The following is a 17,304-nucleotide window of genomic DNA, read 5'->3' as shown; positions in this document are numbered from 1 at the left end:
CATTATATTTTAAATAAATGTATCGGGTATATATGTGCAATTTTGTTACATGCATGGATTACATTGTGGTCCATTGAGGGCTTTAGGTAGTCATCACCCGAATAATGTATATTCTACGCACAGAGTAATTCGCCTTCACCTTGCAGGTATTTGAGATACCAGTGATGGCTTCATTAACAGAGTAACCCTAAAATAATTATGTCTTAAAGTAAACTTTCATTTTGAATCCCTTCCAAGTTTATTACATAGCACTGCAGCAGTCCACTCTAACTTGTATTCTGTTTGTAATCTATATTATGATAAATATTGGTTTTTCTCTAAGGGACAACAAAGGCTAAAATTACTCACGACTGACTTTGTCCTTTTCTTCTGACTCAGAAAATACCCAGGGGAATACATACAGTCTTATAAACAAAAGAAAACAACAGAACTCACAAATTGATAAATTAATAATAATTATAGAATTAGGTGGCTTAGATAGAAAGCTAATAAAGTACATTGGTGAGGAAATTCCATGAAGGATATTATTATTAATAATTTTCATAAAAAAGAGAAAGCATACCTTAATTTTATTATTCTTAAAAAGAAGACAAAACGTTTACAATACCTGCGGACATTTGAATAAGAAAATCAATTGTATTGGCTAGTATGAGTAAGCTCTACAAACATAAAATATCCTTTTTCATTTTGTATTGCTTAACTTTATATAACTAAGCAAGATTGAAGACTGGAGTATAAATAGGCCTTGGTTTCTGAGGTAAGCTGAGTAATGCACCTCCCCCCAACCCGCCCAGAAAAATGTCCATATCCTAAACCCTGGAACCTGTGAATATGTTATGTTACACAGAAAGAGTGGGATAAAGCTTGTGAAGGAATTAAAGTTGTTAAGCAGCTGAATTTAACATAAACAGATTATTCTACATTATGTCTGATTAAACTGGTATGAGCCCATTGTAATCACAAGGGTCAATGTCAGAGAAATGCAATGTTGCTGACCAGGGACTAGTTTGGTGGAAGAACATTTTTCCATGGACAGGGGTCGGAGAGTAGGGGTTGGTTTCAGGGTGAAATTGTTCCACCTCAGGGTATCAGGCATTACATTCTCATATGGTATGATCAACCTAGATCCCTCCCATGCACAGTTCACAATAGGGTTTGCGCTCCTGTGAGAATCTAATGCCACGGCTGGTCTGACAGAAGGTGGAGTTCAGGGTGCCGCTCACCTCCTGCTGTGCGTCCTGGTTCCTAACAGACCACGGACCATTACTGGTCCACGTCCTGGAAGTTGGGGATCCTTGTTCTAGAAGATAGAAAAGGCAAGAGAACTGATTTTCTCCTGCAGCCTCCAGAAAGGAACAGAGCCATGGCAGCATTTTGATTTTAGTGCAGAAATAACCATTTCAGATTTCTGACCTCCTGAACTGTAAGATAACAAATCTGTATTATTTGTCACTAAATTGGAAATATTTTTAACAGTAGCCATAGTAAATTAATATAAATTCTAATTTGAAAAATGAAGATGGAAATGAGCTCCTATTTCTGCTGTAGCTACTAGGATAAGTGAGTAGGTCACTTTTGAAGACTGAAGTTACAGGAAAAACTGTAAAGGTTAAAAATCCTGTCATGTATTGAGATTTAAGACTTATCTAGCTCATCTAAATGAGGCTTTGAAATCCAAATCAATTCCTGACCTTTCCTTTTTGAATTGCAACTCCTTTGCTTGCTCGGAAGTCTTAATTTCACTCATTCCTAACTATTTCCTCTGAGGAGGGTAACTGGACCTCAAATTCCCTGCAAAGATTTTTAGCAAGGCTTTGGAGTCTGTGGGAAGTACAGTTGTTCAAGTACTTTCTTCCTTGTCCACTCATACCAGAAAATATGAGCCTAATGAGATTGTGTTAATTAGGATTAGATTACTGTCTTCTGCCATCATCGGTCAAATATAGTCACAAGAGACAGATATCTGTGTAAATCTTTTTTTTTTTTTTCTTTATGCAACTGAGTCTTACTCTGTTGCCCAGGCTGGAGTGCAGTGGCACAGAGTGCAGTGGCACGTTCTCAGCTCACTGCAACCTCTGCCTCCCAGGTTCAAGGGATTCTCTTGCCTTAGCCTCCTGAGTAGCTGAGACTACAGGCATGAGCCACCATGCCCGGCTATTTTATTTTTATTATTATTTTTTGTATTTTTAGTAGAGATGGGGTTTCAACAGAGTTTGAGGCCAGGCTGGTCTCAATCTCCTGACCTCAGATGATTCACCTTCCTTGGCCTCACAAAGTGCTGGGATTACAGGCGTGAGCCACGCACCAGGCCATCTGTGTATAACTCTTAATTTTTAGTTATGCATTCATATAATATAAAAGTTATCAAGCTTTGAGAATCCAGATGACTTTGAAGTTATTCAACTATGTAGTTTGCTTTAGAATTTTGATTTGAAGTCAAATGAATAAAACATTCAATATCCAATATAATAAATATATTAAAATATAAAATAAATACATTTGTTTAAAATATTATACATGTTAATAAACAGTATTGAATAACTTTTGTGAACATTGCAATTTATTTTCATCCTAACAATAACAATAATTTCCTAATACTTTAAAATTAGTTATATATTGGAATGAACCTATAATTTTAGCAATATCAGAAAGCAGATTTGACGTATCTAATTATTGGTATTACCTTTAAGTAAAAATTGAGCATAAATTGTATTGTTTTTACTTTAATTAGCAAAACTTCTGTTATGAAAGTGTTTATGTTCATTTAGTTCATTACTAGTTAGGTTCTAAAGAGTAAATGAGTCCCCAGAGGAATATATTCCCTAGATTTGCAAACTTTTATTACAGGTAAAATAGATCATCAGTCCTTAAGTGAAAGTACATAAGAATGTTAATTTGCTTTGTAGAAATGTTTCATGATTGAAGGTATAACATTGGTGAAGGTGAGTCTGAACATGAAGTCAAACACTACATCAAGATCAGTGTCTGTTAGCTTATATTATATCATATAAACATTTGGGAGCTTGTTCTACACAGGCATTTTTAATGAGAATTGGGTAATTAAACCCATTAAAACAAATCTCACCAGTAATTTAGCTGCTTCTTTCAATTTCTATTTTATTAGTCAGAGTTATTGCATTTCTCAAACTTATATGTAAAAAGCTTTTAAGAAATATAAGCTATATTATTTAGAGATTCTAACATGATTGTTCAGGATAGAAGATCATTTTATAAAATTCTATTAAGCTATTCCCCAGATTTTTTTTTTTTTTTTTTTTGAGACGGAGTCTCGCTCTGTCACCCAGGCTGGGGTGCAGTGGCGCGATCTCTGCTCACTGCAAGCTCCGCCTCCCGGGTTCATGCCATTCTCCTGCCTCAGCCTCCTGAGTAGCTGGGACTACAGGCGCCTGCCACCATGCCCGGCTAATTTTTTTTTTTTTTTTTTTTTTTTGTATTTTTAGTAGAGACGGGGTTTCACCGTTAATTAGCCAGGATGGTCTCGATCTCCTGACCTTGTGGTCCGCCCGTCTCAGCCTCCCAAAGTGCTGGGATCACAGGCGTGAGCCATTGCGCCTGGCCTAAGCTATTCCCCAGATTATTTTTTAAAAGCTGGTTTAAAAAGCATAGCAAATATTTGCTTATATATCTTACAATTGACTTTTAAAACCTTCAGTTATTTAAGGCATATGACAAATTTAAAGAAAAACATGGTAATAGTTTATTGAATTAACTTTCAGAAATTATCCAAATAACATGCATAGCTTAATTATTTAAAAGGGCTTTCATAAATATTTTTCAAGCTGGTATTATGCTACATTTTTAAATGACAAAGGTGATAGAGGGAAGTTGTAAAATCCACGGACAGAACTGGGTCATGCTCACCTATGTTTCTATAGAATCAATAGTTTAGCATGAGACCATTATGTAATTCAAACAAGGTGAATATTTGTGTCTATTTTGATCATTCATGTCTGCCAAGAAGAGAAAATAAAGTAGTTGAATTACTACTCCTTTTGTTTTTCTGCCACTTTTTCTTTTAAAAAAAATGAATATGACAAGAGTGTTTTCACATCCTAATTTGTACCCTGCTTTGGCAGGCTGTTTGTTGAATTTATAGCAATTGGTGACTTTTTGATTTTATGTTTTATCAGGAGCTACAACTATAGAGAAATATGATCTGAGAACAAATCTGTGGATCCAGGCAGGGATGATGAATGGCAGAAGGTTGCAGTTTGGTGTGGCTGTTATTGATGACAAACTCTTTGTAATTGGAGGTCGAGATGGCTTAAAGACATTGAACACTGTTGAATGTTACAATCCCAAAACCAAGACATGGACTGTCTTACCACCAATGTCAACACACAGACATGGTCTAGGTAAGATCTTACTTTATTGATATTACTTTTAGAAACATGTTATTGATAATATAACTATATGATAAAATATATTATTGATGTCTGTCTTAGTAAATTTGTGTTGCGATAAAGGAATACCTGAACCTGGGTAATTAACATAGAAAAATTTCTTGGCTCACTATTCTTCTAGCTGGAATATTAGGCCTTTAGTGAAAGTTTCCAAGTTTCCACTCATGACAGAAGGCAAAGGGAGGCCATGCATTCAGAGATCACATGGTTACACAGGAAGCAAGAGAGACAGGAGCAGGTGTCAGGCTCTTTTTAACAACCAGCTCTTGAGGGAACTAATAGAACAAGACCTCATTACCATGAGGACAGCACCAAGCCATTCATGAGGGATCCGCTCCCATGATCCAAACATCTCCCAGTAGGCCCCACCTCTGACACTGGAGATCAAATTTCAACATGAGTTTTGGGGGGACAAACATCCAAACTATGACAATGTCATCAATTATCATTATCTTTAAGTAAATTATGGGCTTATTTGAAGCATATTTTGTATTTAAATTTCTTGACATCTTCCTGTGTTTACTAGTCTTAATTTTAAACCGTTGAGATACATATTAAAGTTCTCTAAAAGAGTAGACTCCAAGCCATCCTCAAAGTAGACCTCAAGCTGTCCTCAAAGATCATACGATATGTACAGTTGAATATGGAAAAATGAAGTAACATGGAAAGGCCGAAGTAGTGCAACCCAGAAGGAAAAATAGTTAATGTGGGTTGAGTGAAACTTAAGGTAGTTTCTCTCATATTATTGAATAAGCACATCTATGTCTTTGTACCTAATTGATTCCACCTTGAAAAAGCTGTGGGGAAGAGGACAATAAACGTTTAGAGAAAGAGCAACACATTCGCTGGCACCATAAGTCATTATGACAGGATTTATCTGTTCCCTGCTATGGGGTAACCAGGAACTAGAGAGAACTATACCTGGATTCGGATCTCGATGTGTATCTTGGATTTATCACTTTCTATTTGCATGATTTGGGGCCAGCATTTAAACTCAGCCTTGGTTTTGTGATTTGCCACCAATTCAAGGTTTTTAAGTAGACAAAAATATAATAATTAAAATGACTATGAAATCACTTTGTAAATTGTAAAGTCCTATATACATATTATAAAGAACAATTTAATAAAGACTAACAGTTCTTGAATTTACACTTTGTCTTATGAGGATCGTAAGGAGAAGTACAAATTACTTTCTTTTGAAGATCTAAAATATGCCAGCAAATTGACTAAGTGCTTCCTTTCCTATATTTAGAATATACATATTAGACAGATAACAGAGTTTAATTGCAAATCCACAGATTTGGACATTCACAGGTAAGCAAAATTAATACTTGTTCAATGTTCATGTTCCCAGCACTGTGTTTTGCATTCATGTCTACTCCACCATCAATCCAAAGTAAAATTTAAAGAAATTAAATATACACAGATTGATGGGGGAAGAGAGAGAAAAGGAAAGAGAGAGAGAAGGAAAGATGACTGACAATGCCCTTGTAGAAGACTGCCTTTGATTTACACGCCAATAAAAGGTTCAGTCAGTTAAAGCCAGGTTGATGGGGGCACAAGATAGCTGTGTTCTCCGATGAGGCAGAGTGCTTCCTTTATAATCAGTCTTATTCCTTTATGATCAGTTGAATCATAGGAAGTTCGGCATTATGTATCGTACTCAAATACAATAAACATCCTTGGCCTAAGATTGCTGATCTTCCAATGTAAAGTTTCAGCCTTTGATTTACCTCCTTCCATCTTCCAGGGACTTCCATTGCATAGATGTTGATATTCCTTAGTCTATCATATTATTAAGTTTTATTTTATATTTTTGTCTTTATCCTTTCCTGAGAGGTAACTTTAATATTCAGCCTTCTGTATTGTTCTTAATCTGTGTGCATCATGGTATATATTTCATGTATTGATATCTTAATGTCAATTAAATTTGTTTTTTACATTCTTGCTATCCCTACTTGGTAATTCATTATAATTGCTTTCTTCTTCTTAGTGGTTTTCATATTCTCCCTTATCTCTGTTAGGCTATGTACTGTTCCTATTTCAAATTCCTATCTGCTTCTTTAACTCTTCTTTATTGTAGATTCATCTTCCTTCTCTCTCCTTCCCCCAGCTTTTTTTTTTTTATCTCTCTCTCCTCTTTCTGTTGTTCATCCTTTTTCTCCTCTTTTTTTTTCTACTGTTTCTTTCCTGCTCTTCTTTCTATTCCTCTCTCCCACCATTTCTTAATGCTCTGTTTCTTTCTCTGTCTCTTCTAATGCTGGTTAATGGTAGTTGCGGCCTCTGAAATACATAATTCTTTTATCTGAGTACACATGTGGCCAGTATCAGATACTTTGGGTAATTGTATGAAGGGCTAAGGCATATGATACGTTTTTGTGTCTTATCAAAACAATCAGGAGTAGCTGGGGGAATTACAGCTGGGCATGAAGCCCTAAGCCTGTAAGCTGACTTCGCTCAACCTATTTGCCGTTATCTCTAGTATGTAGACCTCAGGGGTTGCATCTATTTACTTCCATTTGCACATAAATCCTCTTAAGATTTTCTTTCTTATCTGTGGATGCCTTAACCTTAGAGCTGGTAGCTTAAATGAGAAGGTAATATTCATGACCAGCAAGTCTGTTTGCTTCTACTATTCAAAATCCTCATTCAAGCTGGGCTCTGATGGCATTATGATGTTAACAATCCAATTCTGGCAAGTTCTGCACTGACACTGATGTATCATCACTGAGGGATAGGAAACATGCAGTAACTCTTCCTAAGGGAACAATATGGGGTAGTAAAAAAAGAACATATCAAGTTTTCCTCCCAGATATTTTCTCAAGGCAGTGCTCTAAATTTTTGTCTCACTCAGAACGTCACAAATGATGTTAGGCTCTCAAATATATATGATTCCTCTCTCTTCAGTATAATTGGCAGGATTGGGTTTAAGTGTGAAACCAACAGTTTGTGCTAGTTTTCTACTCGTTCAGAAACTAAAATGTATCATTTTATTTGCCACACCATTAATTTGTATCTATGTGTGGTATGCAGAGGTTTTACAAAATTCAATATATAATAACATATTATACATTCAAGTGAAAAGAAGCTAGAGTCTAAAGTAAAATTTTAAAAATTGAAAAAAATGAAACCTCAAAATGTGTTTTGACTTATCTAGCTTTTTTCCCTTTGATTTATGTAAAAAAAAAACTTACATGATTTTATGAGAAAGTCACATGAGTTCTGTAGTTGCTAAAACTGCGTGGTTTAAAATGTTTCACAGCTATTGAAAAATGATCATTCTGCTGGATAAAGTTACATATAAAAATTATATTCATTTAAATTCTGTGACATCAAGGGAGCAAAGATCTGCCCAGGGAATTAAACAAATTAAGACCACACTTTTCTCAGTATGCTACAAATTTTTATTTTATCACTTAAGTCTTTAAGCATATAATTCTATATATTATCTTTTTTCATAATATTTTATGTCATATAAAATTAAATAAGACATTACTACAATGCACTATTTCAGTTAAGTGTTTTCGGAGAAATTGGTAAAGCATAACAGTGATTATTTATTATGGATTTTTATATGCTATGCAACATCTTATATATTAAATATATGGTAGGGGTTGTTTCTGCTTTTAGTTTGGTTTCAATTCAGATATAATTCACATATCATAAAGTTAATTAAATTTTAAAGTACAGAAATCAGTGTGTTTGAATATATTGAGATGAGCAGACATCACCACTAGCAAATTCCAAAACATTTTTGTCATCCTGAAAAGAAATCCTATACCCAACACATTGTCAGTCTTAATAACCCAGTCTTTCCTTAGCAGCAATTAATCTGCTGTTTATCTGTGGATTTGCTCATTCTGAATATTTCATGTAAAAATAATTATACAATTTCTGGCCTTTTGTGTATGGCTTCTTTCATGTAGCACAATGTTTTAAAGTCAATTTCAGGTAGTGTATATCGATATTTCATTCCGTTTATGGATGAACAATATTCCATTATTAAGCTTTACCACATTTGTTAATACATCATCAATAGAAGGACATTTATTTCTATAGTTTGGCTGTTATGACTTAAACTACTATATATGCCTTTTTGTTTGAACATATGTTTTCAATTGTTTTTGGTATATATCTAGGTGTGGGATTATTGAGTCCTGTGGTTAATTCTTGGTTTCACTTTTGGAGAAACTGCAAAACTGTTTTCCAAAGTGGCTGCACCATTTTCTGTTCACACCAGCAATGTATAAGGGTACCAGTTTCTTCACATTTTTGCTTAAAATTGTGATTTTATTTAAATAATCCCAGTATATTTGAAGTAGTATCTCATTGTGGGTTTATAAGCATTTCCTAGTTTCTCATTTCTAATTATTTTTGAGAATCTTTTTTGTATACCTTCTTTGGAGAAAGCTCTATTGAAATATTTTCCTATTCTTGTCTTGGGGTTATTTTTCTTTTTATTGTTAAGTGTTCCTTTTACATTTTGATACTCTGGTTAGAAGGCCTCTATCAGACTAAGATTTGTAAATATTTTCTCCCATTCTATGAATTTTAATTTTTTTTAGTTTTAAGTTCTGGAGTACATGTGTAGGATGTGCAGGTTTGTTACATAGGTAAACATGTGCCATGGTGATTTGCTGTGCCTATCAACCCATCGCCTAGGTATTAAGCCCAGCATGCGTTCGCTATTTCTCCTGACGCTCTGCAATTTTCTTAATAGTGCCTTTTGAAGCACAGAAGTTATTAACTTCATGAAATTCTATTTATTTATTTATTTAGCTTGTGGTTTTATTGATATATCCAAAAAATTATTTTCTAATCTATGTTCATGAAGATTTATGCCTGTGTTGTCTTTTTAAAGTTTTAGATTTCAAACATTTAAGGTCTTAAATTAAGAAATATGATCCGCGCTTTGAGTTAATTTTGTATTTGTCATGAGATAGCAGTTCTACTTCATTCTTTTGCGTGCTGTCCTTGCTTCTTTTGTTGAAAAGACCTTTCTTTCCCATTGAATTCTTGGCACCCTTGTCAAAAATCAATTGGCCATAACTGTGAGGGTTTATTTTTGTATTTTTCAATTCTATTACATTAGTCTATGTGTATATCTTTATGCCATTCCCACATTTTCTTGTTTACTGAAGCTTTGTAGTAGTTTTTAAAATCATGTAGTGTGATCACACTGTCTTTGGTTTTTATTTTAAGAATTTTTGGATATTCTGGGTCCCTTGTATTTCCATATATTTTTTAAAAAGATCAGTTTATCAATTTCTACAAAAGGGTACCTGGGATTTAAATATTGATTGCATTGAATCTCCAGATCAATTTGTGAGTATTGCCACATAAAAAAAAATAAATCTTCCAATCCTGTATATGAGATGTCATTCTGTTGAGTTAGGTCCCTAGTCTTGTACCTATTTTGCTAAATTTATTCCTAAATAATTTATTTTTGATATTATTATCAATGTGATTGTTTTTTCATCTCATTTTCAGATTTTTTATTGCTAGTGTATAGAAATACAGTTTGTATTTGTATATTTAACTTGTATCCTGAAATCTGGTTGAACATATTTAATAGATTAATATATTTCTTTGTATTTATTATTATTTTTTCTTTTTTATGTGTGTGTGTGTGTTTCCCCCACAGCAATGGCTTGACCCTCCAGCACTCACTATACAAGTGACTTTCACTATTAAATACGTTTCTCCTTTTTTAAAAATAGATGTTTTTATCAGGCTGAGAAAGGTCCCTTGTATTCCTAGTTCAATGAATGTTTTATTTGTTGTTCTTGTTGTTTTCGCTTTTAGAAATGGGATTTCCCCATGTTGACCAGGCTGGTCTTGAACTCCTGACCTCAGGTGATCCACCTGCCTCGGCCTCCCAAAGTGCTAGGATTACAGGCGTGAGCCACCTTGCCTGGCCCCTAGTTCAATGAATGTTTTTATCATGAAAAGGGTATTGGATTTTCCTGTATCTATTGAAATATGCATGTGATTTTTGTCTTTTTTCAATTAATTAGTAGAGTATATTAAATTAATAATTTTCAGATGTTAATACACAATGTCTTTTTCAAATACATTACACTTAGTCACAGTGTAGAACTCTTTTTATATTTTGCTGCTTTTTTTTATTTGTTAGTATTTTGTGGAAGATTTCACATCTATATTCACAAGAGATACTGGTCTAGAGTTATCATGTCTCTGTCTGGTTTAGGTATCAAGGTAATATTGGCATCATGGATGAATTGGGAAATGTTTTCTCATATTCAGTTTTGTGGAATATTTTGTAGTGGATTGGTGGCAACCACAACATTACAGAGAAGGAGATAAAAATAAGCATATTTAAACCTTACTGTTCTCTAGATTTCATTGTTTTTCTTGAATACATGCTTCCTATATTGTTCCCAGCCTTATTTTTAGTTTCCAGAGTTTAATATTTTTTTTGCCAGTGTTCTTATTATTAGTAGATATTTGAAGGTTGTTATTCATGCAATTCCTGACAATGTCACTATAAGAGATTGCTTTTATATGGGTACAACAAGGATAAACTAAGTGATCCATAAATAAGAGGAATCTTTTGGAAACATAATGGTTAGCTTAGAAAATTGACCAAATGTGTCAGAAGTGGCTAAAACCAAAAGAAGCTTGATAGTTAAACAGAGACCACAATTACATCTCGGTGAATGCCTGGTGAGGACAAAGATGTTTCTATGGAAAGATGCTGGATGCTTCAGCTGGTGTCTCTGCCTCTACCTACTCTAGATGTATTAGGTAGCTCTAAGTTACATTCTCCTCCAAACTTACTTAATGTTGCTTCAACCTTTGACAATGCAAAACAAATACAAAACAAAATCTTTCTTTCCTTCTTTGCTTTGGTCACTCCAGATTTAAAGTCTCTTGTTGGAAGCACACTATTGGCCTTACGTTTTCAAGGTGAGGAAGGAGAAGTAGCTCAACTTATTGTCATCAATAGTGAAATACAAGCCTTGCTTTCCAAGAACACTGATGTCTATATATGTTTCCAAAGTAAGAATGATCAGATATTAGGACAGTAGAGGAAAAAAATGGTCATTTGTTCATTCTACTATTTATTTGTTAACTGATTAAATTCTCAAAACTACCCTATAACACAAATACTGTTTATGTCATTTTAATTGTACAAAAAGTGATGAAAAAAGTAGTCAACTAACTTTCCCTATTTCACATCACTTTACAAGGAAAACTTTGGATTTAATCTCAGATTCCTTGACTCAATAGTCATATTTTTTCTAACATAACATGCTGTTGCCAAAAAAAAGTAAATAATAATAATAGTGTAATAATATTTTGATTTTTTTATATTTTTAATTTATTAAATAAGACTTATTCTGTCAACTTACCCATACAAAATAAAAGACAGACATGTAAAACAATTTTAAAAAGTAATTTTAAAAAAATTCTGAAATTCAATGTCTGAGTGAAATTGATAGCATAGATCAATCCTAAAGATTCCTGTGGAATAAATTCATGGAATGATTTAATTAAAGTATTTTAAATTTAGAGGATAGATACAGATTTTAATATAGGCATAGATATAGACAGATGGATATGTAGGTAAATAAGTAGATAGATAGATAGAGTCCTGTGGAGTCCAGTGTTTATCTTTTTCTCCTGAATTCTCCTGAGAGGGAAAAAGAGGAAAACAGTGTTAGAACTATGACTGTCATTTTTGTAATAGCCATTGTAATATCATTAGAATAATAGAGTTTATAACTAATAAGTCAGAAAAAGGTCCCCTGTATTCTGCAATTTAAAGATTACCTATCTTATAGGCTGATCTCTAATCAAGTCTTTCTAAAATCTTCATTTTATTCATCACTTCTGTGTACTTGGAGCTCCAAGTATTTATTGCTTAATATTATTTATACACCGTCTATCAAGATTCCTAGGCTATGAGTTAAGATATACATAAATACTATATTTTCTATTATTATTATTATACTCTAAGTTTTAGGGTACATGTACACAATGTGCAGGTTTGTTACATATGTATACATGTGCCATGTTGGTGTGCTGCACCCATTAACTCGTCATTTAGCATTAGTTACATCTCCTAATGCTATCCCTTCCACCTCCCCTGACCCCACAACAGTCCCCAAAGTGTGATGTTCCCCTTCCTGTGTCCATGTGTTCTCATTGTTCAGTTCCCACCTATGCGTGAGAACATGTGGTGTTTGGTTTTTTGTCCTTGCGATAGTTTGCTGAGAATGATGGTTTCCAGTTTCATCCATGTCCCTACAAAGGACGTGAACTCTTCATTTTTTATGGCTGCATAGTATTCCATGGTGTATATGTGCCATATTTTCTTAATCCAGTCTATCATTGATGAACATTTGGGTTTGTTCCAAGTCTTTGCTATTGTGAATAGTGCCACAATAAACATACATGTGCATGTATCTTTATAGCAGCATAATTTATAATCCTTTGGGTATATACCCAGTAATGGGATGGCTGGGTCAAATGGTATTTCTAGTGCTAGATCCCTGAGGAATTGCCACACTGACTTCCACAATGGTTGAACTAGTTTACAGTCCCACCAACAGTGTAAAAGTGTTCCTATTTCTCCACATCCTCTCCAGCACCTGTTGTTTCCTGACTTTTTAATGATTGCCATTCTAACTGGTGTGAGATGGTATCTCATTGTGGTTTTGATTTGCATTTCTCTGATGGCCAGTGATGATGAGCATTTTTTCATGTGTTTTTTGGCTGCATAAATGTCTTCTTTTGAGAAATGTCTGTTCATATCCTTCGCCCATTTTTTAATGGGGTTGTTTGTTTTTTTCTTGTAAATTTGTTTGAGTTCATTGTAGATTCTGGATATTAGCCCTTTGTCAGATGAGTAGGTTGTGAAAATTTTCTCCCATTTTGTAGGTTGCCTTTTCACTCTGATGGTAGTTTCTTTTGCTGTGCAGAAGCTCTTTAGTTTAATTAGATCCCATTTGTCAATTTTGGCTTTTGCTGCCATTGCTTTTGGTGTTTTAGACATGAAGTCCTTGCCCATGCCTATGTCCTGAATGGTATTGCCTAGGTTTCCTTCTAGGGTTTTTATGGTTTTAGGTCTAACATGTAAATCTTTAATCCACCTTGAATTAATTTTTGTATAAGATGTGAGGAAGGGATCCAGTTTCAGCTTTCTACATATGGCTAGTCAGTTTTCCCAGCACCATTTATTAAATAGGGAATCCTTTCCCCATTGCTTGTTTTTGTCAGGTTTATTGAAGATCAGATGGTTGTAGACATGTGGCATTATTTCTGAGGGCTCTGTTCTGTTCCACTGATCTATATCTCTGTTTTGGTACCAGTACCATGCTGTTTTGGTTACTGTAGCCTTGTAGTATAGTTTGAAATCAGGTAGCATGATGCCTCCAGCTTTGTTCTTTTGGCTTAGGATTGACTTGGCAATGCGGGCTCTTTTTTGGTTCCATATGAACTTTAAAGTAGTTTTTTCCAATTCTGTGAAGAAAGTCACTGGTAGCTTGATGGGGATGGCATTGAATCTATAAATTACCTTGGGCAGTATGGCCATTTTCACGATATTGATTCTTCTTACCCACGAGCATGGAATGTTCTTCCATTTGTTTGTATCCTCTTTCTTTTATTTCATTGAGCAGTGTTTTGTAATTCTCCTTGAAGAGGTCCTTCACATCCCTTGTAAATTGGATTCCTAGGTATTTTATTCTCTTTGAAGCAATTGTGAATGGGAGTTCCCTCATGATTTGGCTCTGTTTGTCTGTTATTGGTGTATAAGAATGCTTGTGATTTTTGTACATTGATTTTGTATCCTGCGACTTTGCTGAAGTTGCTTATCAGCTTAAGGAGATTTTGGGCTGAGACAGTGGGGATTTCTAGATATACAATCATGTCATCTGCAAACAGGGACAATTTGACTTCCTCTTTTCCTAATTGAATACCCTTTATTTTCCTCTCCTGCCTAATTGACCTGGCCAGAACTTCCAACATTATGTTGAATAGGAGTGGTGAGAGAGGGCATCCCTATCTATCTTGTGCCAGTTTTCAAACGGAATGCTTCCAATTTTTGCCCATTCAGTATGATATTGGCTGTGGGTTTGTCATAGATAGCTCTTATTATTTTGAGATATGTCCCATCAATACCTAATTTATTGAGAGTTTTTAGCATGAAGGGTTGTTGAATTTTGTCAAAGGTCTTTTCTGCATCTATTGAGATAATCATGGGGTTTTTGTCTTTGGTTCCGTTTATATGCTGGATTACATTTATTGATTTGTGTATATTGAACCAGCCTTGCATCCCAGGGATGAAGCCCACTTGATCATGGTGGATAAGCTTTTTGATATGCTGCTGGATTCGGTTTGCCAGTATTTTATTGAGGATTTTTGCATCAATGTTCATCAAAGATATTGGTCTAAAATTCTCTTTTTTTGGTTGTGTCTGTGCCAGGCTTTGGTATCAGGATGATGCTGGCCTCCTAAAATGAGTTAGGGAGGATTCCGTCTTTTTCTATTGATTGGAATAGTTTCAGAAGGAATGGTACCAGTTCCTCCTTGTACCTCTGGTAGAATTCAGCTGTGAATCCATGTGGTCCTGGACTCTTTTTAGTTGGTAAGCTAATGATTATTGCCACAATTTCAGAGCCTGTTATTGGTCTATTCAGAGAGTCAACTTCTTCCTGGTTTAGTCTTTGGAGGGTGTATGTGTTGAGGAAGTGATCCATTTCTTCTAGATTTTCTAGTTTATTTGCGTAGAGGTGTTTGTAGTATTCTATGATGGTAGTTTGTATTTCTGTGGGATCAGTGGCGATATCCCCTTTATCATTTTTTATTGCATCTATTTGATTCTTCTCTCTTTTCTTCTTTATTAGTCTTGCTAGCAGTCTATTGATTTTGTTGATCTTTTCAAAAAGCAGCTCCTGGATTCATTAATTTTTTGAAGGGTTTTTTGTGTCTCTATTTCCTTCAGTTCTTCTCTGATTTGTTATTTCTTGCCTTCTGCTAGCTTTTGAATGCATTTGCTCTTGCTTTTCTAGTTCTTTTAATTGTGATCTTAGGGTGTCAATTTTGGATCTTTCCTGCTTTCTCTTGTGGGCATTTAGTGCTATAAATTTCCCTCTACACACTGCTTTGAATGTGTCCCAGAGATTCTGGTATGTTGTGTCTTTGTTCTCATAGGTTTCAAAGAACATCTTTATTTCTGCCTTCATTTTGTTATGTACCCAGTAGTCATTCAGGAGCAGGTTGTTCAGTTTCCATGTAGTTGAGTGGTTTTGAGTGAGTTTCTTAATCCTGAGTTCTAGTTTGATTGCACTGTGGTCTGAGAGATAGTTTCTTATAATTTCTGTTCTTTCTTTTACATTTGCTGAGGAGTGCTTTACTTCCAACTATGTGGTCTATTGTGGAATAGGTGTGGTGTGGTGCTGAAAAAAATGTATATTCTGTTGATTTGGGGTGGAGAGTTCTGTCGATGTCTATTAGGACTGCTTGGTGCAGAGCTGAGTTCAATTCCTGGGTATCCTTGTTAACTTTCTGTCTCATTGATCTGTCTAATGTTGACAGTGGGGTGTTAAAGTCTCCCATTATTATTGTGTGGGGGTGTCTAAGTCTCTTTGTAGGTCACTAAGGACTTGCTTTATGAATCTGGGTGCTCCTGTATTGGGTGCATATATATTTAGGATAGTTAGCTCTTCTTGTTGAATTGATCCCTTTACCATTATGTAATGGCCTTCTTTGTCTCTTTTGATCTTTGTTGGTTTAAAGTCTGTTTTATCAGAGGCTAGGATTGCAACCCCTGCCTTTTTTTGTTTTCCATTTGCTTGGTAGATCTTCCTCCATCCCTTTATTTTGAGCCTATGTGTGTCTCTGCACATGAGATGGGTTTCCTGAATACACCACACTGATAGGTCTTGACTCTTTATCCAATTTGCCAGTCTGTGTCTTTTAATCGGAGCATTTAGTCCACTTACATTTAAAGTTAATATTGTTATGTGTGAGTTTGGTCCTGTCATTATGATGTTAGCTTGTTATTTTGCTCATTAGTTGATGCAGTTTCTTCCTAGCCTTGATGGTCTTTACATTTTGGCATGTTTTTGCAGTGGCTGGTACCGGTTTTTCCTTTCCATGTTTAATGCTTCCTTCAGGAGCTCTTGTAGGGCAGGCCTGGTGGTGACAAAATCTCTCAGCATTTGCTTTTCTGTAAAGTATTTTATTTCTCCTTCACTTATGAGGCTTAGTTTGGCTGGATATGAAATTCTGGGTTGAACATTCTTTCCTTTAAGAATGCTGAATATTGGCCCCTACTCTCTTCTGGCTTGTAGATTTTCTGCTGAGAGATCAGCTGTTAGTCTGATGGGCTTCCCTTTGTGGGTAACCCGACCTTTCTCTCTGGCTGCCCTTAACATTTTTTCCTTCATTTCAACTTTGGTGAATCTGACAATTATGTGTCTTGGAGTTGCTCATCTCGAGGAGTATCTTTGTGGCATTCTCTGTATTTCCTGAATCTGAACGTTGGCCTGCCTTGCTAGATTGGGGAAGTTCTCCTGGATAATATCCTGCAGAGTGTTTTCCAACTTGGTTCCATTCTCCCCGTCCCTTTCAGGTACACCAATCAGACGTAGATTTGGTCTTTTCACATAGTCCCATATTTCTTGGAGGCTTTGTTCGTTTCTTTTTATTCTTTTTTCTCTAAACTTCCCTTCTCGCTTCATTTTATTCATTTCATCTTCCATCACTGATACCCTTTCTTCCAGTTGATCGCGTCGGCTCCTGAGGCTTCTGCATTCTTCACGTAGTTCTCAAGCCTTGGCTTTCAGCTCCATCAGCTCCTTTAAGGACTTCTCTGCATTGGTTATTCTAGTTATCCATTTGTCTAATT

At 35.2% G+C, this 17,304-nt stretch overlaps 1 protein-coding gene across 1 annotated transcript in view; it reads left to right on the top strand.

The window, feature by feature from the left end:
- KLHL1 (kelch like family member 1) overlaps positions 1 to 17,304 on the top strand; it is a 426,381-nt gene that overhangs the window by 314,858 nt on the left and 94,219 nt on the right. Inside the window, exon 7 of the mRNA XM_016925362.4 lies at positions 4,152 to 4,376. Within this exon, the coding sequence (XP_016780851.2) occupies positions 4,152 to 4,376 (225 nt within the window). The remainder of the gene's footprint in view (positions 1 to 4,151; positions 4,377 to 17,304) is intronic.

The sequence above is a fragment of the Pan troglodytes genome, chromosome 14 (assembly GCF_028858775.2).
Source record: "Pan troglodytes isolate AG18354 chromosome 14, NHGRI_mPanTro3-v2.0_pri, whole genome shotgun sequence".
Taxonomy (NCBI): domain Eukaryota; kingdom Metazoa; phylum Chordata; class Mammalia; order Primates; family Hominidae; genus Pan; species Pan troglodytes.
Note: the sequence above shows the minus strand (reverse complement) of the source record. Positions and strands in the feature narration are given on the sequence as shown.